Consider the following 24,696-nt stretch of genomic DNA (forward strand, 5'->3'; position numbering starts at 1 on the left):
CGGAGCCACCAGCGCCGCCGGAGCCACCACCACACTCGGCCCCCCCCCCCCCACGGAAGCCGCCCATGCCGCCGCCGGACCTGGCGCCGCCCCCCCCGCGCTCTTAAACCTGCCCACCAGTTCTTTCATGCACGCCAAGAAACCCGCAAATCCCCCCGCCAAACCCGCCGCCCCCCCCCCCCCGCCTGACACATTGCCAGGGGGCGGGGACCCGCCCCCCGCCAACAGAAATACACCGGGCACCCCTACCCCCCCACTGCCACTCTGCCCCCCCACATTCAAATGCACAGCAGGAGAATAAGGTGAATTTGACTTACCCGGCTGCCTAGGGTTAGAACCACTAGCCGACCCGATCACCTCCACCGCAGCTGCCCCCCGCCGGGGGGGTGGTTCCTCATCAGACTCCGAAAGCTCCCCTTCGGACCGGAGCGTAGCAGGCTCATCCGACACATCCGACAACTCACCAGGGGAAGGATCCCTGGCGGCCGCAGGCCTGGCGTCCGACCGCCCGCCAGGCCCGTTCGCCGTTTTCGCCGTCGCCTTCCGTGGGCCAGGGGATGGGACCCCAACCCCGTCGACCGCTACCACGCAGTTCACTGCCGCCACTGCCACATCTGGAGACAGGCCGCCGGCTGCGGAGGTGTCTGGCCTGGCGGTCGTGCTCCTAGGTCTCCCCCGCAGAGGCGCCGACCCCCGCGTAACAACGCGAGGGGCGGGGCCCGCAACTTCAGACTCCACTCGCCGCGCAGGTGCCGCGGCCGCCCCAGGACTGGCGGAGCGGCTGCCCGCAGAACCCCGTCCGCGCTGGGGATTCCTCCCGGACCCCCCCCAGAATTCTTGGCCGCACGCTTCGCGGGGGGGCCCGAGGATCGGGATTCCCAAAGTGACGCTGGGCTCTTGGGGACGAATCCGGAGAAAAGCGCTCCGGAGGCCAAGACCTGCGAGCTCGTGCCGACGCGCGTCCCCCCTCGTTCGCTGGTGCGGGAGCAACCCCCAGTATGGGCCGCAGTTGATCCCGCAGCCAGTCAGGTCCATGGGCAGCTGCTTCAGCCTGCAGCTGGGCCCAAATAGCAGCAAGGTCAGACATACCCGTTGCTCTCAACTTTTCAGCTCACTGTGCTTGCCCAGGGGCGGGAACAGCCCCTTTTATGACCTCCTCTCTCCTCCCCCTCAACCCCTCACAGCCAATGGTTAATTTTCACTGATAACCCAGTCATGGGGGCCCTACTCTGAGTCACTGCGCTCCTGGATCCGGGCCTGCTATAGTGAGAATGTGGCAGCTACTGTAAGTGGAAAAGAGAGTAAACAATGTCAATTTGTAGCCTCACTGTGCCCATCTGTAGCCTCACTGTGCCCATTTGCACACCTCAGCCTCACTGTGTCCCCCATCTGCATGCCTCAGCCTTACTGTGTCCCCCATCTGCATACCTCAGCCTCACCTTATCAACGTTGTGCCCATCTGGTGTTGTGCCGGTGTTATGGTCTCCCGGCGCTGTCCCCATCTGCAGCCTTATTATCTCCCGGCGCTGTGATATATTCAGTCTAGTCGGCAGCCATGCAGTGTACCAAAGCCCTGCCTCCTCCTCATCCTTGACTGAACACTGACTCAGTTTCCCAGCAGTGAGTAAGTATTCAGCCTATCACGGATGAGGAGGAGGCAGGGCTATGCTACACTGCATGGCCACGACTAGACTGAATATATCACAGCGCCGGGAGATAATAAGGCTGCAGATGGGGACTGTGCCGGGAGGACTCAGCACAAAAAAATGTGCTGAAAAACTTTTCTTATACTCAGGTATATATGGGGGTTCTTCATAATTTTCTAGCAAACAAATTATAATTTTTACATGTACTGTAGGAGAGATGTGTCAGAATTGGCCTGGGTGGCAAGGGGTTAATTACCACAAGTAAGTAATATACAAATAATCCTTATATATTGTTTTTAAGGTAATTTACTCTATTTTCAAAAACTGTACTTAAAGGGGTGGCTTAACAGAGAAATTACTGAAGTTTGAAGTTATAACTTCAAATCAGTAATTTCACAGTAAATAGATAAATAATAAAACATTATGAATTGCACTCCTGTTCCCCATAGGAGAAGCCCAGCCAAATGAGCTCAGGCTGGACTTCCCCTTTAACTGTGTGAGAAAAATATGGGATTATGGGTAAATCTTATACCCATAAACCCATGCTTTTTCCTTCTAGTTAAGAGGGCTGGGCTGTTCGTAAATGTCTGTGGTTGCGGGACTGTGCCAGTAAAAATAGCCGAGATCGGTTCGGTTTGAAACTGCGCATGGAGATTGGAGGCAGGGGGTGATGGTGGCTGCGGTGGGGGATGGAGGCAGGGGGCAATGGAGGCAGGGGGTGCTACTGGCAGGGGGTGATTGGAGGCAGGGGGTGTTGGTGGCACTGCAGAGGGTGGGGGATGAAGACAGGGGTTGTTGGTGGCACCGCAGAGGGGGATAGAGGCAGGGGACGATGGAGGCAGGGGGTGTTACTGGCAGGGGGTTATTGGAGGCAGGGGGTGTTGGTGGCACCACAGAGGGGGATGGTGGAACTGCAGAGGGTGGGGGATGAAGACTGGTGTTGTTGGTGGCGCCGCAGAGGGGGATAGAGGCAGGGGATGATGGAGGCAGGGGGAGATTGGAGGCAGGGGGCCTGGGGGAGATTGGAGGCAGGGGGAAATTGGAGGCAGAGGGAGATTGGAGGTAGGGGGAGATTGTGGCACCGCAGAGGGGGGTGAAGGCAGGGAGTGTTGGTGGCAGAGGGGGATGGAGGCAGGGGGTGATGTGACTAAATAATTTGCCCTTATTATATCGAAAATAACAAAAATATGTTTTTTTACCTCAATATCTATCTTAAAGCGGAGGTTCACCCTAAAAAAATTATCTACCATCCAATCCAGCATACTTGAGTCAGCTACAGTATGCTTTTTTCGCTGTACTTACCGTTTAATCGTTGATTTCCTTTTCTTCTTCCCGCGGGGGAATAGGCGTTCCTATGAAGGGGCATAGATGATTGACGTGCGGCTAAAGCGCGTCATGCTTTCCGAAAATAGCCGGACTAGGACTCTTCACGGCGCTATACGGCGCCTGCGCACAGACTAGGAGCTGACTGCGCAGGCGCCATATATAGCCGAGTCCTAGGTCAGCTATTTTCGGAAAGCATGACGTGCCATAGCCGCACGTCAATCATCTACGCCCCTTCATAGGGAACGCCTATTCCCCGCAGGAAGAAGAAAAGAAAATCAACGATTAAACGGTAAGTACAGCGAAAAAAAAAAAAAAGCATACTGTAGCTGATGCAAGTATGCTGGATGGGATGGTAGATCATTTTTTTAGGGTGAACCTCCGCTTTAAATCACATTGCTATTTGCCTAGAGTACTTGTTTGTAGCCTAAATACTGAAATTTGCACCTAAAAATGTAATTTAGTAACTTTTGTAAAATGTCAGTAAAAACGTGGCTGCGCCAGTAAATTTTAATCTGGTAGGTTGGCAACACTGGCCTCCACTGAAATTCCCGCCGTGCTTTGCGCGAAGTGACGTCATTTTTTTTGAACGGCGACGTGCGTAACGTACTTTCGTATTCTCGGACGTCTTACGCAAAAAAAAAAAAAAATTTGAAATTCGACCCAGGAATGACGGCCATACTTTAACATGGCTCGTCTAAAGTTAAGCCATGTTAAAGCAGGCTTAACTTTGCGACGGGAAAAACTGACTAGGGACGATGTAACGAACGCGAAAACCTTTGTGGACCTTTGTGGATCGCCGTATGCAACCCAACGCTGGAAAACGACGCAAACTTCACCCAGCGGCGGCCAAAGTATTGCATCCTAAGATCTGACGGTGTAAGTTAATTACACCTGTCGGATCTTAGGGCTATCTATGCGTAACTGATTCTATGAATCAGCCGCATAGATACTCTCAGAGATACGACGGCGTATCAGGAGATACGCCGTCGTATCTCTTCTGTGAATTTGGCCCATAGTTTTTAATCGCTTCAGCGGATTTTACCCCCTTCCTGACCAGAGCACTTTTTACAATTTGCCACTGCCTCGCTTTAACTGACAATTGCGCGGTCGTGCAATGCTATATCCAAACAGTGTCCTTTTTTCCCCACACATAGAGTTTTCTTTTGGTGGTATTTGATCACCTCTGCGGTTTTTATTTTTTTGCGCTATAAACAAAAGAACATTTTGAAAAAAACACAAAGGGGGTTATTTACGAAAGGCAAATCCACTTTGCACTACAAGTGCAAACTACAGGTGCAAAGTGCACTTGAAATTGCACTGAAAGTGCACTTGCAAGTGCAGTTGCTGTAAATCCGAGAGGTAGATCTGAAATGAGGGGAAGCTCTGCTGATTTTATTATCCAATCATGTGCAAGTTAAAATGCTGTTTTTTATTTTCCCTGCATGTCTCCCTCGGATCTACAACGACTGCACTTCCAAGTGCACATTCAGTGCAATTTCAAGTGCACTTTGCACTTGTAGTGCAAAGTGGATTTGCCTTTTGTAAATTACCCCCAATATCTTTTAATTTTTGCTATAATAAATATCCAATTTTTTTTCTCCAAAAAGAAAAAAAATGTCCTCAGTTTAGGCCGATATGTATTCTTCTACATATTTTTGGTAAAAAAAAAATCGCAATAAGCGTTTATTAATTGGTTTGCGCAAAAGTTATAGCGTCTACAAAATAGGGGATGGAATTATGCCATTTTTATTATTATTTTTTTAATACTAATAATAGCGGCGATCTGCGATTTTTATCGGGACTGCGACATTATGGCGGACAGATCAGACACTTTTGATACATTTTTGGGACCATTGACAATTTTACAGCGATCGGTGCTATAAAAATGCACCGATTACTGTAAAAATGTCACTGGCAGGAAAGGGGTTAACACTAGGGGGCTGTGTCCTAGAGAGTGATTTTAACTGTGATTCTAACTGTGGGGGGATGGGACTTACTATGGGAAATGACAGATCGCTGTTCATACTTTGTATGAACAGACGACCAGTCATTTCTTCCCTGAAAGAACTGGGAGCTGTGTGTTTACACACACAGCACCCGGGTCTCGCTCTGTCAGAAGCGATCGTGGGTGCCCGACGGTCATCGCGCCCGCTGGGCATTAGCATCGTCTCCGGGGGTGAGCAGTGGGCGCTCACACGTGCTGATAGTAGCCACAGGGTGAAGCGACGTAACATATCGTAGTTTCGCCCAGCTGAGCCATGTTGCCGCAGTGAAACTGTGGCGGCTGGTAGGCAAATGGTTAATATGAGTAAAGAGAGTGTGACAAACTAGGAGCGCAGAGAGAGAGAAGATAGAGGCAAATCACAAGGAACCTGTTATGCGGGTGTTTAATTTGGCCAAACGTCCTTCGCTTTGTCTGCAGAAAATCCGATTGTGTGTATGAGGCTTTAGATGAAGGGACTCTCCAGACATTTGTTTACAGGCGTTAGCAGGCAGAAACTGTAATAAAAAAAAAAAAAGTTACACCCAAACACGTAAAATCTCTCCCGAAATGTTTTTGTTTAACCACTTCAACCCCTGAAGATTTTACCCCCTTATCGACCACAGCATTTTTTGCAATTTGGCACTGCGTCGCTTTAACTGCCAATTGCGCGATCGTGCGACACTGTACCTAAACAAGATTGTCACTTGCCACGTCACCTGCCACACGTTGAGGAGTGGGGGCGGAACTGCAGAGATGCAGGGCAGGCACCGGGCAGTGAGAGATGATGTCATCTCTCTGCTCCCTTGCCTGGCGGCCCGCTGATTGGCCAGCTGCCCGCTCACCCACCGAGCCGCCTAGCTACCCACCCACCGACCTGATCACACACTCACCTGTCCACCGAGCTGGGTGCCTGCTGAACCGCCTGCTCACTCACGCACAACAAATTTCTCGGGGGGGTAATTGCCCCGTTGCCCCCCCCTGGATCCGCCCCTGGCAGGAGAATTTATTTTGTTTTTTGGGTTGTTATTTGGTGGTAGGTTATAGTAGTAACAAGAAAAAAACAGCTACATTAAAGTGGAGTTCCACCCATAAATATAACATTACATCAGTAGTTTTAAAAAAATGTCATTAGTCCTTTAGGATTTTTTTTTTTTTTTTTTAGATGCCTTCAAAGTGTTGTTGCTAGGCAGAATAGTTAATCTTCTCTCTTCCTGCACCTAGGTGCTTAAGCTTCCTAACCTACACCGCATAGACTCCTGGGAATGTAGTGGGTGTAACTTTCCAGGAGTCTGTGCACTCCCCAGTATCGAAGAATCATGTGACTTGGACAGTACAGGTGCTGAAACCTATTACACTGCTTGTGCAGCACTGAGCATGTGCGAGATCTGCAAGGCTGAAATCCAGGAAGTCAAAAAGTCTGGCTTCATGATGCCCACACTTAAGATGGCCCCAGTCAATTTCTATTTTATAAAGTGTCTAAATGCTGTAACAACCTAACAAAACGGACCTTAGTTTACAGACTAACTTTACTAGAATACATTAAGCTTGTGTATTACAGGGGTATTTATATTTAAAAAGTGAAATTGTGGCCGGAACTCCGCTTTAAAACAAAAATGATTTTTTTTACTATTTTAAGACAGTTTTTTTTTGATAATAATAATAATAAAAATAAAAAAAAAATCAGGAAATATCCTTACCATTTACCACTAAATGAAAGTCGAATTTGTTCTGAAAAGAACAAGGTATAATTCACCTGGATGCACAAAGTAGTTGTTATGATATGTACGTTTTTACTAACATATATCAAAGTGTAAAACTGCGCTTACGCATTAACATTTGTTTTACCCTTAAGCGTGGAGGGGTTAAATTGCAAGTCTTTTTTGAGATGAGGGCTTCATTCATTCTTAATGGCACCCTGATGCACACTATGGCCCGGATTCACAAAGCACTTACGCCGAAGTATCTCGAGATACGCCACGTAAGTGCAAATATGCGCCGTCGTATCTATTCTCCATACTCTGAAACCAAGATACACCTTAAAATAGGCTTCATCCGACTGACGTAACTTTCCTACGCCGGGGTATCGTGGGCGCATATTTATGCTGACCGCAAGGGCGCTCCCATTGATTTCCTATTCAAATATGGAAATGAGGGAGATACGTCGATTCACGGACGTAGGTGCCGCCGGCGCATAATATATGCGGTTTGCGTAAGTCGTACGTCCGGCGTAAAGTTATTCCCCATATAGGAGGCACAACTCATGCAAAGGTATGGACCAGGGAACACAGCCGTCGTATTTTACGTCGTTTACGTAGTACGTGAATATGACTAGGCGTAGGTTACGTTCACGTCGTAGGCAGTGATTCGACGTATCTTAGGCAGTTGTTTTGACGTGATTCTGAGCATGCGCACTGGGTTGCGTCCACGGGACGGCGCATGCGCCGTTCTTTTTTAAAGTACTTGTATGACGCTTGGCCCATCATTTGCATGGGGTCACGCCTCATTAGCATGGCTCACGCCCACTTCCACCTACTCTGGCTTACGCCGAGGAAACCCAGCGTAGATTTGACAGAGAGTGCTTTGTGAATACTGTGCTTGCCTCTCTGCACTGCGTCGGCGTAGCGTATATTCGATACGCTACGCCGGCATAAATATGCGCTGATGTATGTGAATCCGGGCCTATGTCTTTTGGTGCTGTGTACTTCTTTTGTGTGATTTTAGCATGTAATGCAGCTTTTTTAAATACATGGGCTGCCCTAAACGCAACGCACGAAAACGTGCAAAAATCGCGCACGCAGAATCGCACCTGCATAGATGTGAATTGGACACTAGAATTCTATCATTTTAATAAAAGATGTCTTTTGCTACTGACGTTCAGGCCAGGAGTAGGCAAGGAGGAGTGGTCTGAAACATGTGCTCACTGCTCGGCTCTATTGTTGTTATAAGTCTAGCATTTCACAAAGATGACCTTAGGAACAGAGCTGCTTTTGGGCTTACTCTATCTTTGCATGACTTGTGGTGAGTACATACAGATTATATACATTAATATCTAGGTATCAATGCTGGCAGAAATACCCAGAGAACAGAGTGTAGAAAACTAGTACATTTCATGTATGTGCAATTCTTTGTTGTACTGTGTTTGTTTCTTGGGGGCAAGTTCAAAGATTCAGCTGCAAATGTAGCATCTAATGATCACAGCATATAGAAATGTAACAAAAAATACAACACACATAAAGAAGATAGGACTGTTTTGTATTTATTTAAGAACAAATAATACAACAAACATAAAGAAGATAGGACTGTTTTATATTTATTTAAAAATGTAAGATACTGTTTGAGACGCATTTATATGTAAATAGTAATAAAATAACACAAAAGTTATAAATGTACATATGGAACATAAATAAGGAGACAGAAGAGATAATAAGAATATGTGTAAAAGAGATAATCACTATTTACTGAGAAACAATGATTTTGTGCATTCCTAGCTTTATGTGCTTTCACACTTTATACCTTTTTGTGCTTCTAGTCTAACCCAACATATTCTACAATGTTTTTCCCAGGCAAATGCAGCATTAATTTAGTAACAATTTCTGTTGCAGATATTTTTACTTCCTATATTGTGGGGGGGGGGGGGGGGGGGATGAACTATTAGAAACAATGCATAGCCTTGTACTTTTTCCCCCCAATTTAACATTTATATAATTTTGTGCACTCCCAGATAATTACTCCAAAATATAATTCCCCCCCCAAGATTTATATCTTTATACCACATCAACGGTATTGCCTCTGTTCTTAAACTAGTCAAATATGGTGATGAGTGCACATACTGACTTTTTATTGTCAATTTAATGGAAAAAAAAAATATTTTCTACATACATTTTGAATCCTATATTCAGTTGCCTTAAAAGTCCCAACCCTTTTTGGGGGACCTCTTGCTTCTGATTTTTTTTCCCCCAGGTTTGTTAATAATAAAAATCTAGATGCTATTGCGTTCACACGTACACGATGCTCACACCCATCCAAATCACTATCATCATGATATACTGTATGATTATTGTTTGGACATGGGGATTGGTCTGGGAGGGGGAATATTTAATTTTATTTATTTAGAAAAATGTATATATGTATATATGTATGTATATATATATATATATATATATATATATATATATATATATATATATAGTATGTTGTATATATGTGTGTGTGTATATGTATGCATATATATTTATATACATACTTACATACATGTAACAAACAGCCCCTTTCAGATGTGTATGGGGTGTATCTGTGCTGCATAATAGGGTTTGCTGTTCATAAGATAAATGAGTGGCAGTGAAAGGTCTGTAGTAGGGATGACCCGAACCCCCCCCCCCCCGTTCGGTTCGCACCAGAACCTTCGAACGGACCGAATGTTCGCGTAAACATTTAGAACCCCATTGACGTCTATGGGACTCGAACGTTCGAATTCAAAAGTGCTAATTTTAAAGCCCAATATGCAAGTTATTGTCGTAAAATGTCTTTGAGAACCCAGGTCTTGCCTGAGGGAACATGTATCAATGGAAAAAAGTTTAAAAAACAGTCGTTTTTTCAGGAGCAGGACTCCTGAAAAAACATCAGTTTTTAAATTTAAATTTTAATTTAAGCATCATTAAAATCACTGCTCCTGCATATTGTACCTGCTGGGTGTCTATAGTATGCCTGTGCTAACGTCTTTAAATAGCACAATCACCTGCCTGCCAGTAAATTAGGAAGAACTGATCTAGCTAAACTATACAGTGTATAAATATATGTACAACACCTGGGATGTGTATATATATTCTCTACACACTGTAACATTAACTGACTAGCCAGCCTGCCTGCCTGCTCTATCTACCTGCAAAAAATGACACTCTCTCTGTCTCTCTCTGTTAACTGCCGCAACACACTACACAAGGCCGCCCTACAGATGGCCTTTTATAGTGTGGGGCGTGTACTTAACCCCCTAAACCATAATTGGCCAAAGCCACCCTGGCTTTGGCCAAATATGGCTCTCCGTTTTTTGCGCGCTGTAATTGGCCCATCATGCGGGTCATAGTGCATGCTTGGCCAATCATCAGCGCGCAATGCCGCAGTGAATTTTGGGCCGTGGCGCGTCACTCGAATTTGACGCGAACGACCCGTTTTGTTCGTAATTCGACGAACGATCGAACATGACGCTCATCCCTAGTCTGTAGTATGGTTAAGCACGTGTTTGTCTTTTCCTTGGGTTGTTCAGTTATTCGCGGGAAAGGGCGCAAGCAGGCTGTGATGAAATATGTCTGAAACAGACCCAGTAGGCTCTTCTCTGCTTACCAGGAGGATTAAATAGATATTTCTGGGCTGATTGACACCAGAATGTGGTGTAAGAAACCCACACACCTTGCGCATTTCCCGCACAGCATTCAAAATGCTCTGCAGTTGCGATCCGCAGAAGGTGTCAATAATAAGTTAATGTATAGAGAAAATGTGCAGCGCTCCAAATATGTGGTAAAGTGCATGGTGCGAAAATATACAGAATTGCTGATCGTAATGAGATACTGTGCAATACAATAAAAATACATCCAATGTGTAAACCACTTCCAAAAACGTATGACAAATATACATATACAGTGCTCACAAAGAATTTCATAAAGTTTTAAATGAGAAATGAATCAAAGCCAGTCCTTGTGAATGGGTGATAAAAAAATAAAAATAAAAAAAAAGACAGTCCATAGGGTATATTTAAATATCACCAAAGGAAAAGAGTGTGTTGATATCCAGATTCCAGAATAAACGCCCGGAAGATCACTCCACCACTTGTATTAAAGTGAACTTCTTACCCAGATGGTTGTCAGGAATATTAAAATACTATTCTATGACAATTTTTATCACTTTCTTTGGTTTTCTGTGATGAGAGAAAGCTATCTGGAGAGTCAGGGTTGGTGAATCCTCTCTAATACCACAAGATGATCTCCCTAAAGCAGGAACAAAAATTGTCTCTGGACAGCCGCACTCTGAACATATTGTAGCCTTTATTAAAAAAAAAAAAAAAAAGGACAGCACTACAAGTCACAGCAAAGTAAAATGGAACCCAACTGCTGACACGTTTCGCACTGAAACTAGTGCTTAGTCATAGCTGACTAAGCACTAGTTTCAGTGCGAAACGCATCAGGGGTTGAGTTTAATTTTACTTTGCTGTGACTTGTAGTGCTGTCCTTTTTTCTTTTTTTTATAAAGGCTACAATATGTTCAGAGTGCGGCTGTCCAGAGACAATTTTTGTTCCTGCTTTGCTAAGTGCATTGCCTGCACCTGAGTTGTCTGCAGCGGTGGATGTTCGTTTGGGTTCCCTTTCCCCAAGATGTTATATATTGAGGCAGGGTTCACACCTGTTTGAAGTTAGATATCGCATGTGATTCGCACCACACTGTTATGCAGATCACATGCGATGTCTGTGCGATTCCAGTGTGGACCAAAATGGTGTAAGACCCATTTTTTGGTCCGCACTGGAATCAGATTGAATGGGTGTTTACACCCATGAGGACCGATTCCTGCACCATTTGACAGTTTGCACTGCGATAAGCGAACCGATCTGGGGGTGTCATTAACTTTCTATTAACTTCAATACTGGGCATTTTTTTCACCCCCTTCCTGCCCAGGCCTATTTTTAGCTTTCAGTGCTGTAACATTTTGAATGACAACTGTGCGGTCATGCAACACTGTACCCAAATGACATTTTTAGTTTTTTTTCCCCCACAAACAGAGCTTTCTTTTGGTGGTATTTGATCACCTTTGCGGTTTTTATTTTTGTTGCACTATAAACAAAAAAACTGCGACAATTAAAAAAAAAAAAAAAATTACATTTTTTTGCTATAATAAATATCCATTTTTTTTAAAAAACATATTTTTTCCTCAGTTTAGGCCAATATGTATTCGTCTAGATATTTTTTGTGAAAAAAAAATCGCAATAAGCGTATATTGATTCATTTCCACAAAAGTTATAGCGCCTACAAAATAGGTTATTGATCTATGGCATTTTTATTATTATTATTTTTTTTACTAGTAATGGCGGTGATCAGCAATTTTTATCGTGACTGTGACATTGCGATTGAACACTTTTGACACCATTTTGAGACCATTCACATTTATGCAGCGATCAGTGCTATAAAAATGCACTGATTACTGTATAAATGTCACTGGCAGGGAAGGAGTTAACACTCAGGGCAAACAAGGGGTTAAATGTGTTACCTAGGGAGTGATTCTAACTGTGGGGGGATGGGACTGACTAGTGGAGGAGACCGATCAGTGTTTCTCCTTTATACTAGGAACATCACATGCCTGACGAAGGGGCACTGCGTGGCTCTGAAACGCTGCACTACTTTGTAATGTGAGCATGCAATAAAAGGTCAGTTTGTCGATCCATGTTGTGCTGGCAAATATCTGCATTATTACCTTTCTATTGACAGTGGTTCACATAGGGCCGTGTGAACTGCTTGCGAGTTCTTGATGGAATTCCAATCACTGTGATGAAAGTATTTGTGCACTACTCATTAACTCCTTATTGTGCTCCACCAACCGTCTGTGTAAACTGCACGATGCGGGAACCAGCACAATTCCAGTGCCAGTTCTACTAGCTCATTATGAATTACCTTAGATTGAAGCCCCCTTAGATCGAAGATGTAACCCACATGTCTCCCTAGGGTTACTTCCGGGTAGCACAGGGGTGTCAAACGCTAGTTGTATATGTAAGATTAGATGTCCAGTGCATCCCCTCCCCTTACATTAGATGTCAAGAGCCACCCCACCATCAGAAATTGAGTCCCCCACTCTCCCTTACATCACAGTGCACCCCCCTTTCCTTATGCTGCTGCTGGGAAGAAGCTTGATACATTGCTTGAAAGCAAAAAGTAGGGTTCTGGAGGAGGACGACCAGAGGGGGGCTGGAGATCTCCTGCAGGAGAGGTGCGAGGGCCACATGAAATGGCCTGGAGGGCTGGATTCGGCCTTGTGTTTGCCATCTATGCTGTAGCATTTTGGAAATCGTAGCCCACACGGTAACTGCAATTGCAGTGCGGTTTCCAGTGAGTGTGGCATCCATTAGGATTAATGGCACCCACACGCATCCAGCGCAGTTTTCTTTGTGAGTGATTGCAGCTGCAGGAACAGATATGGACCAGTAGCGGAACCCACCCGCACAGATGTGAACCAAACCTTAGATTAACACTTCCTCTAAATCTTCCACTTCCAAATTCTGCAAAAAGTGGAGTCCAGGCTACACATAGAAGCTGCAGAAATGTTGCAGTGTACTTCTCCTGTTGTAGTTCCAGGGATAACTACCAAGTACTGTATGTATTGTATCTGTATACATAAAAAATCAGTGGTATTTATTTGAAGTATACAGTTCTAGTGAAATATTATGTCTCTAAAATGAAACCATGTCAATAAATCATCCTTCTTTATTCTTCAGCTCTGGTTCACACTTGTGTGATGTGGGAAACAATATTCGCTGTGTTTCCCTGCATCGCATGACACTGCATAGCAATTGCATGGCATCCATGTGATCTGCTGCGAGTGTCGATGTTAAACAGCACCCTGAAAGATCGCAAAATGCAGTGCTATTGCCAGAATTGCATCGCATGGGTGTGAGCACTGAGCACCCATGTGATGCAATTCAGGTGTGGGGAAAAAAGGGTCTTGCACCATTTTGGCGCGGATGCAATGCAACTTAAGCCATACAAAATGTAAGACTCAAATTGCGCGGCACAGACATTGCATGTGTTGTGCACAGGAATGCGGTGCGATTCCTGTGCAAATCACGTGCAGTGTTTGAGCACACACTAGTATGAACCCAGGAAATTTTCATCAGCGTGTGTGTCCACCACCTGTAAGCAGTGGTGGCCCGTCCATAGGGGCGCACGGGTGCCTCCCCCCATCAATGCATCCAGCCCCCTAACTTACACGCAGGGTGCCGGACGCATGGATTCCATTCAGGGTTTTTTTTTTTTAAAGCACGTGATTAGAGCCTGAGGCTCTAATAGGCTTCAAAAAAGGATGGTCTCAGGGTGCAGAGCACAGCGCCCTGATCACACCCAGTTGTGCCACAATAGCAAATGAATATTCGCTATTGTCACACTGATTCTCCTCCCGGCCAATCGGGAAACGGGTCTGAGGCCCGTTTTCCAATTGACTGAAAGGAGAAGTGTTCCAATTGGCCGAAGAAGGGGGAGATGCGCTGTGGAAGTTATGCCGCGGAGGAGTGCAGGGGAAGCTACCGCCCATCCCCCGTGATGCCGCGGAGGAGAGCAGGGGAAAGGGAAGCCGTCGCCTGGGTGAAGCGCTGCCCACCATAGATTGGGTAAGTGCCGGTGCTCCTGATGACCCGACTGACTGAAAGGGGCGGTGGGGGGTATGGCTGTGGGTGCACTGTTTGCTGCCCTCCCCGAAAAGAAATGTACCGCCAGTCGCTACCAGAATTATCTGACCTTACTACTATTTCAGGTCTAATGCACTTTTAGTGGGAGACAAACCCTCTATTATTGTGATTCTTCCTCCGATTCACTTTAGTCATGTTCACATGACATTGTACCCATGGCAGCATGTAAAAAAAGATGTGCAGTGCTCCAAATAGCATTATGCCAGTAAAAACGCCTTGTGTTTAAAATTACAAACAAAAACACTACTGGTAAATACACTCCCATTTTATTGTGCAACAGTCGGCACCGATATGACAAGCTTAACCACTTCCATACCAGTCACTTACGCACCTTCCTGCCCAAGCGAATTTTCAGCTTTCAGCACTGTCGCACTTTGAATGACAATTGCGTGGTCCTGCGACGTGGCTCCCAAACAAAATTAGCGTCCTTTTTTCCCCACAAATAGAGCTTTCTTTTGGTGGTATTTGATCACCTCTGCGATTTTTTTTTTTGCGCAACAACTAAAAAAAGACTGAAAATTTTGAAAAAAAATTACGTTTTTATTTTTTTCTGTTAATTTTTTTGTAATAAGTACGTTTTCTCTTTCAATTACGGGCACTGATATGGTGGCACTGATGGGCACCGATGAGATGGCACTGATGGACATCGATGAGGTAGTACTGACGGGCACAGATGAGGTGGCACTGATTGGCGGCGCTGGTATGCGGCACTGATGGGCACACATAGGCGGCACTGATGGGCACACATAGGCGGCACTGATGGGCACACATAGGCGGCACTGGGCACTCATGGGTGGCACTTATGGGTGGCACTGATGGATACTTATGGGTGGCACAGATGGGCACTGATAGGTGGGCACTGGGCATGGATGGGCACTATGGGGTGGCACTGATGGACACTGTGGGGTGGCACTGATGGACATTGTGGGGCAGCACAGATATACCCATGTTGCCAGTCAGTGCCCATTTGTGGGCACTGATTGGCATCTTTTTTATTTTTTTAAAAAAAAGCTTCTTTTTTTTTTTTTTTACATGCTTTTTTTTTTTTTTTTTGCCCACCCTGATGGTCCAGGGTGGGCTACCCTGGTGGTCCGTGTGGCGATCCGACGGGGGCTGCGCTGATAAACAATCAGCGCGAACCCCCCCTGTCAGGAGAGCCGCCGATCGGCTCTCCTTTACTCGCGTCTGTCAGACGGGAGTGAGGAAGAGCCATCAACGGCTCTTCCTGTTTACATCGTGATCAGCCGTGATTCGACACGGCTGATCACGTGGTAAAGAGTCTCCGCCGGAGGCTCTTTACCGAGATCGGAGATGCAGGGTGTCAGACTGACACCCCGCATCACCGATGGGCGCGGCATGAAATCCTGCAGGAAGTTCATGGACGTCCTGTCAGGATTGTGTAGCCACTTCCCGGAAGTAAATCGGCCATAGGCCGGGCGGGAAGTGGTTAAAGGATAAGTTCACATTTTAGGAAAAAAAATTGTAAATGCACATATTTTTGGCATTCATTATTCTTCCCTACACGAGATTGCACCCACGATCAGCAGATCCCGGGTGCAATGGCAGGCTCCTGCACACTGTCCCTCCAGCTTTCTGCCCGTACCACTGTATGGGTTCCACTGAGTCAACTGAGAACTACAAGTCCATCTGCCACTGAGGGAGACAGGACTTGTAGGTTATTCATTCACAGATCCCTATGAATGAATGACGCAGCCATCAGGGCAGAGCCCTGCACAACCATAAGGATTTTAAATTTGACAGCAGCTGCGGGGGAGAGAAGTCCTAACCCACTGTCACAGCAGGACACGCTTTAAAGCAGTAAGTGCTGCTCCTCGCTACCCTTCCCTTTTTTTATTTTCGAAATGCTGGTCTTTCTGTTGCCACCATCATTCGATTATCAACTCTTTATAAAGGGTATTATTGCAATGAGTGGTGCAATCCAACCACCCCTGTCTAAGTGGAAAAGAGTACCGCTCCAAGCCCTGGGACCTATGCTGTGCTCCCGCCCTGTAGTACTGACAAGTGCAGACTCTGCGCTGATCCGTGGAAAAAAGAAATGTTCCTGGACTGCCGCACTCTGATAGGCGATTTATTGAAACAAAATGAACAAAGGATAAAATGCAAAGCTGTATAACATCCAAAAATTCATGCAACACTGCAATCAATGGTAGAAAGTGGACATAGGGGACAAAAAAGCTAACATGTTTCACATCATGGATAGATGCTTAGTCATAGCTGTGTTGTGTGAGGATCTGAAAGGATTTAAATAGAAAACTTTGAATGCAACCAAACCAATTAGAGCTGGTCTGCACAGCATTAGAAAATTAGATACCTGATTGAAACTGACACAACCCATGGTCAGAACAGCATCTGCACAATCAAAAACAAAAACACACATGTGTATGTGACATTCTAACCTAAAACACATTTTATGATCTAGACTTTATAAGTGTATGTAAAAACATACAAAGAAATGCAATAAATGAATAAATATATATAAATATACTGCAAAAATAAAGTGCTATTAAGTAAATATAAATGAAAATCGATAAGAATGATTTCATGGTAATAAAATGTGGAGACCATGTGTGAATGTGGAGTTGTTCATAAATACGGTGCTGATCTGTGTTGGAAATAAAACATAACAACAATGAATTGTTGATATGCAAGTGCGCAAAAACTGCAATAAATATTTGAATGTAAACGTGTATTTATATAGTTATAAAAACATGGTCCAACATTAAGTGAAATTAATTAAATGGAATTAGATTAAATCAAATTAAATAAAATATAAAATTAAGATCGGACCCATGTAGTGCAATAAATTAAATTGAATATTTGTTTATTTATTTATGTGCAGACAAATATGTTCAATGTTTGTATAATATAGTCATGCCCATGATATAATATGGGCAAACCCTGACAAGCATGAGGATTATACATGAAGAGAAATTATTTATAAACAAAAACATAATATAATAAGTTGCTAAAATTTGTATAAATTAATATACTAAAGTTGTTATAATTACTACCAACAACACTTGTCATATAAACTAATCCATTGCATCTAAAAGAAATATAAATAATAATATCATTAACATAAATCTATGGACAGCAAAGGAATATATGGAATAAAATGACAAGTGTGATGTGGGTCGAGCCCTAAACACTGAACGTTAAATATTAAAGGACGTGTCTGCGTGGTATAAATGTGTATTTCATAACCAAAAAAAAGGTCGGTTTTGATTTATTTCATCCCAAACAAAGGGAGTATATATAAACCAAATATACGTCCTGAAACTAATCCTGGAACAAAAAAACTTGTGTGCATTCCAAGAAAAGTATAATGCAAACAATATACAATCAATATATGAATGAGGATGGTGGAAATCTATATATATAAAACTCAACGTGTGTGTGTATGTATGTATGTTCCAGCATCACGTCCAAACGGCTAAAGATATTAACATGAAACTTGGCACACATGTTACTTATGTGTCAGCAACATACATTGGATAGGTGGTTTAACCCTTACCCACCCCCATTTGCCATGGTCGGGGTTTTCCTTTAAAGTCCCATTCAACTCTATGGGAAATACATGTTACTTCATAACTTCCAAACGGCTGTAGATATTTCGATAACACTTGGTCACATGTTACTTATATGTCCACTTAAACTATAGGATAGTTAATTTATCCCTTAACTACCCCCATTTGTGAGGGTCGGGGTTTTTGTTTAAAGTCCCATGCAAATCAATGGGAAATGTATGTTCCCACATAACTTCTGTACGCCTGGAGATATTTCAATAATACCTGGTACACATATTACTTATATGCCAAATAAAAATATATGACAGCTAAATTAACCCTTACCTACACCCTTATATAAAAGATGGGTATATTTATATTACTATGATTTTCCTTCCCCAAAAGGTTAAGATAGGAAGACCGGGCAACGCCGGGTATTCAGCTAGTTACTAATAAAAATGTGATACATCCCACTCAAAATGTAATCCTGAGGGGCATCTAGTATTCAAGAGAAATATCCACCGAACCTCTTGCTTACACAATATATTGAACTTATCACCACCTCTCGGTGGTTTTACAATTTTTTTCTAGTCCCTGAATAACTAAACTGGAGGTGTCCTTGTGATGGACCTCATTCCAATGCCGTGCCACGTTAGTCATATGATCCTTTTCGATGTCATAAAGATGATCTTATAGACGATCCTTAAGACATCTTGTAGTTCTACCTACATACTGAACTGAACACAACCTGCATGTAATGGCATATACAACGTAACGTGTGTTGCAATTGATAAAAGAATGCAGCTTGTGTGTCTTTTTCGTGGACATAGAGACAATGGTGTCCCCTCTTTGAATAAAGGGGCAATAAGCACAATTGAAGGTGCCCTTGAAAGATAACCAATTGCCATTGGTGTCCTTACTTGAAAAGAAACTGGGTGACAAAAGTGCACCCAGAGATGGTGCCCTTCTAGACACAGTACGTATGCCTCCTTTGAGGGTTTCGGCATACGTTGGATCATGAGATAGGATGGGAAGGTGTTTGGTGACAATGCGTTTTATTTTATGAAATTCCTTGCTGTATGCAGTGGAAAAAGTGGGAGTAGGCTTGATAACCCCATTATCCCCGTCTTTGTTTCTATGTTGTTTATTAGTACTGAGTGTCCTTACATGTGAGTGCAACTTTTTTATTGTTCGTTTTTAATAAAAGAAATCCAATCGGAGAGCACTAGATTTTACCCTTTTTCAATTATATGGTGGTATCCCTGTTGGAAAGTCATTGGGTTTGGATCCGTGGTGCTAAATCCCATCCATCCGTTTCCTATGGAGGCTGTCAGCTGTTAATACAAACAGATATGCTTTGTGATCCGCAAGGGTCTAAGCTCTGAGGTGAGAGGCCATCTTTCACTGGTGGTGGATATTATATGGTGTCATCCCTTCACTTTTCACTCTGGAATTTCTTTTCGTTGGACTGACTGTGGATTTATTTATTTATGGTTTTTCCTCACATGGACACTGTTTTTCTTATTATATACACTAGCATTGTGTATCTTTTCACTTCATTTATATATTTTTTTTTGTTTTATTGCGCTGCACTGTTTATTATATAGTTTATTAGTATTGCCACCAAAACCCCATCTGCGTTTACTTTTATTTTTGTTATTGGATTTCTTCATCAAAAGCATATCACGAGAAGAACCCTTAGCTATGCATAAGCCTCTATCAATGACAGGTTTAGGGTAACCCCTCTCCTGAAATTTAATGGACATGGCTGCTGCTTCTTGCGTGAAATCGCACTCCTTGCTGCGCAGTCTTCTAAGTCTGAGAAACTGACCTGCTGGTATGGATGACTAGAGTCTGCTCTAAGAAGGGTGTTTCCAGCACTGGGTTTTCTGTAAAGATTAGAAGTAATGATGTTCCCCTCACCCGAGAGTCTCACATCTAAAAATTCTATAGTTTTGACAATATACCAGCAGTTCAGATGGGGTTTTGGTGGCAATACTAATAAACAACATAGAAACAAAGACAGGGATAATGGGGTTATCAAGCCTACTCCCACTTTTTCCACTGCATACAGCAAGGAATTTCAGAAAATAAAACGCATTGTCACCAAACACCTTCCCATCCTATCTCATGATCCAACGTATGCCGAAACCCTCAAAGGAGGCATACGTACTGTGTCTAGAAGAGCACCATCTCTGGGTGCACTTTTGTCACCCAGTTTCTTTTCAAGTAAGGACACCAATGGCTATTGGTTATCTTTCAAGGGCACCTTCAAATGTGGGGGCCGCAATTGTGCTTATTGCCCCTTTATTCAAAGAGGGGACACCATTGTCTCTATGTCCACGAAAAAGACACACAAGCTGCATTCTTTTATCAATTGCAACACACGTTACATTGTATATGCCATTACATGCAGGTTGTGTTCAGTTCAGTATGTAGGTAGAACTACAAGATGTCTTAAGGATCGTCTATAAGATCATCTTTATGACATCGAAAAGGATCATATGACTAACGTGGCACGGCATTGGAATGAGGTCCATCACAAGGACACCTCCAGTTTAGTTATTCAGGGACTAGAAAAAAATTGTAAAACCACCAAGAGGTGGTGATAAGTTCAATATATTGTGTAAGCAAGAGGTTCGGTGGATATTTCTCTTGAATACTAGACGCCCCTCAGGATTACATTTTGAGTGGGATGTATCACATTTTTATTAGTAATTTCCACCATCCTCATTCATATATTGATTATATATTGTTTGCATTATACTTTTCTTTGAATGCACACAAGTTTTCTTGTTCCAGGATTAGTTTCAGGACGTATATTTGGTTTATATATACTCCCTTTGTTTGGAATGAAACAAATCAAAGCAGACCTTTTTTTGGTTATGAAATACACATTTACACCACGCAGATACGTCCTTTAATATTTAACGTTCAGTGTTTAGGGCTCGACCCACATCACACTTGTCATTTTATTCCATAAACCGTATTTATCTGCGTAAACCGTGCACTTTTTTCCTCTTAAAATAAGGGGAAAATCGTGGGTGCGCGATATACGCCGATCCCCGCTTCCCGCGTTGTGTTTGAACTCCGCCGCCGACATATACCGAGCGCAGTACACTCGGCCAGGCTCGGCTCCCCTCCCGAGCCTGGCCGAGTGTACTGTGCTCGGTATATGTCGGCGGCGGCGTTCAAACACAGCTCGGGAAGCGGGGATCCACTCAGAAACAGCGCGGGAGAAGCGGGGAGGACACCACCAGGGCCGCAGACGGACGCCGGACCAGACAAGGCCGCCGATGGACACCGGGCAAGACACAGACGAGGGGCATTCAAACTGAGTATTTTCTTTTTTTCCTGAAATTTCCCTTCCAGGTTGGGGGTGCGCGCTATATGCCGGGGCGCATAATATGAAGATAAATACGGTATTCCTTTGCTGTGCATAGATTTATGTTAATGACATTATTCTTTATATTTCTTTTAGATGCAATGGATTTGTTTATATGACAAGTGTTGTTGGTAGTAATTATAACAACTTTAGTATATTAATTTATACAAATTTTTTAGCAACTTATTATATTATGTTTTTGTTTATAAATAATTTCTCTTCATGCATACTCATCATGCTTGTCGGGGTTTGCCCATATTACATCATGGGCATGACTATATTATACAAACATTGAACATATTTGTCTGCACATAAATAAATAAATATTCAATTTAATTTATTGCACTACATGGGTTCGATCTTAATTTTATATTTTATTTAATTTGATTTAATCTAATTCCATTTAATTTATTTCACTTAATGTTGGACCATGTTTTCATAATTATATATATATATATACACACACGTTTACATTCATATATTTATTGCAGTTTTTGCGCACTTGCATATCAACAATTCATTGTTGTTATGTTTTATTTCCAACACAGATCAGCACCGTATTTATGAACAACTCCACATTCACACATAATCTCCAAATTGTATTACCACGATATCATTCATATCAGTTTTCATTTATATTTACTTAATAGCACTTTATTTTTTCAGTATATTTATATATATATATATATATTTATATATATATATATATATATATATATATATATATATATATATATATATTCATTTATTGAATTTCTTTGTATGTTTTTACATACACTTATAAAGTCTATATCACAAAATGTGTTTTAGGTTAGAATGTCACATACACATGTGTGTTTTTGTTTTTGATTGTGCAGATGGTGTTCTGACCATGGGTTGTGTCAGTTTCAATCAGGTATCTAATTTTATAATGCTGTGCAAGACCAGCTCTAATTGGTTTGGTTGCATTCAAAGTTTTCTATTTAAATCCTTTCAGATCCTCACACGACCCAGCTATGACTAAGCATCTATCCATGATGTGAAACATGTTAGCTTTTTTGTCCCCCATGTCCACTTTCTATCATTGATTGCAGTGTTGCATGCATTTTTGGATGTTATACAGCTTTGGATTTTATCCTTTGTTCATTTTGTTTCAATAAATCACCTATCAGAGTGCGGCAGTCCAGGAACATTTCTTTTTTCCACCCCTGTCTAAGTACAATAAATATCTGCTGATGCAGCAAAATTAGGCTCTGTCCCTTTTCTGCTCTCTCAGATAGTCTTCTCAAATATAAACCCCACGAAGCAAATATATTAGAAGGAAGGAATGTGACATAACTGTTGTGTATCCAGGTAATTTCCAAGCAAGTTGTCCATTTTTTATTTTTGTTATCAAAACCTCCCCTAATTTGAAAAATATGTAGTACATGGAGTATGTAACAGTATAATAAGTGAATATAAATACTGACATATATTCTCTATATAGCCTTGAATTATGGTAACTATATGAAAAAAAAAAAGTTTCAGTACTGCTATCATCATTACATATCACCAACATTGTCTGTGGCTTCAACTGCTCTCCATTTGTGGTTGCATAATGTTCCAATGATAATGAAGGCAAAAACATATCTGACCCCACAAACAATGTATGGTTGAGATAAGCAAAATAATTCAAATTTGCCATCTTAAGTCTTCTTTAACCATTTCTTGCCTACGTGCACTTACTCCATCATTGGCTGCACCCTATAGCTGTGAACCAGCTTCCTGAAGGTGACAATGGAGGACTGTGTCTGTGTGTCTGCACAGCCCCTTGGAGTCACTATCTGGAGCATGTCTGACAGGGTGATAATGCAGGACTGAAGTTGAAAGACTTCAAGAACTACCTCTTTTGAAGAATAAGGACGGCACTGGATGGATAAAGCGCCTTGAGGCGATTTAATTCGCATTTGTAGCACTGTACAAGTTATTGACTCACTCAATCTAATTTTTGCCATAATTCTGGCATTTGACTATTTATGTATCCCTCTTCTCTTATCTGTCTTTCGTTCACTTCACATATCCAATCTACTATGTTGGGGTTTTTATTTTCTCTCCAAATACGAGCTATTATTGTTCTAGTTGCTGATGTCATATGATGAAAAATATCCTTCTTAATACTCTTTATTGATTCTGGCATCAGGGATAGCAATGAGATATCTATATTTAGATTCCTCTCTATTCCCGCCACTTTTTCATACATCTCATATATTGTTTTCCAGAACTTTCTCACCATATAACAATCATACCAAATGTGGTCAATAGTCCCCCTTTCCACCTTGCATCTCCAACAAATATCTGTTTGTCTGCCATTTTTTTTATTTAATGCTACCGGGCTCCAATACCATCTCATTGCTATTTTATAGTATTTTTCTTGATATTTAATCGCTGTAGATATTTTATGTATTATTTCAAATATATTCTTCCATTCTGTCTCTGATATTGATCTTCCTATTTCCCTTTCCCAGTTTTTCATTTCTGTTAACTCTCTAATAGATCCTGAAGGGATTAATAGGGAATAAATATTAGATAACTTTCTGGTCGACTTTGGAAACAACTTTTGAAATGACGTTTGATTGCATACCTTCCAACAATCCTGGATTCCCCTAGACCAGTGATGGCCAACTTTGGCACCCCAGATGTTTTAGAACTACATTTCCCATGATGTTTATGCAATGTGCAGTGTAGTTGAGTATCATAGGAAAAGTAGTTCTAAACCATCTGGGGTGCCAAGGTTCGCCATCACTGCCCTGGACCATCTGGGGATTTCAACTCAATCTTGAGGTCATGGGGATGGTGTCCCACTGCCAGGTATTGCAGTGGGACACCATTGTTCCAGCATCCAGCTCTGGCTTTATAGCTGCTCTTTCAGGCAGATAAATCTCCTTCCCAACATAGAACTTCATGCCCAGCATAGTTTTGGCAGACAGGTGGAGTAATGCCCCGTACACACAATCGGTTTTCCCGTTGGAAAAAGTCAGATGAGAGCTTTGGGTCGGGAACCCCGACCGTGTGTATGCTCCATCAGACTTGTTCCAATGGAAAAACTGCTGGAAAAAGATAGAGAGCAGGTTCTCTATTTTCCCGTCAGGAAAAAATCTGATCGGAATTTCCTATCGTGTGTACAAATTTTGATGTGCAAAATTCCGACGCATGTTTGGAAACAAATCGACACATGCTCAGAAGCATAGAACTTCATTTTCTCGGCTCATCATAGTCTTTTACTTCACTGCGTTCTTGGCAGTCAAAAGTTCACCGAACTTTTGTGTGACCGTGTGTATGCAAGGCAAGCTTGAACGGAATTCCTTTCGGAAAAACCATCCAACTTTTTTCCGACGGGAATTCCACTCTTGTGTACAGGGCCTAAGGCAGTAGCTTA

The 24,696-nt window shown here is 42.8% G+C and overlaps 1 protein-coding gene across 2 annotated transcripts in view; it reads left to right on the forward strand.

Annotated features, from left to right (window-relative positions):
* Positions 1-7,836: 7,836 nt before the first annotated feature.
* The window catches only part of LOC120920784 (SLAM family member 5-like), a 135,713-nt gene continuing 118,853 nt past the window's right edge, over positions 7,837-24,696 (forward strand). For both annotated transcript variants that reach the window (XM_040333079.1, XM_040333080.1), the window contains exon 1: positions 7,837-7,974. In XM_040333079.1, the coding sequence (XP_040189013.1) occupies positions 7,920-7,974 (55 nt within the window). In that variant the 5' untranslated portion in view covers positions 7,837-7,919. The remainder of the gene's footprint in view (positions 7,975-24,696) is intronic.

Source organism: Rana temporaria, chromosome 13 (assembly GCF_905171775.1).
Source record: "Rana temporaria chromosome 13, aRanTem1.1, whole genome shotgun sequence".
Taxonomy (NCBI): Eukaryota; Metazoa; Chordata; class Amphibia; order Anura; family Ranidae; genus Rana; species Rana temporaria.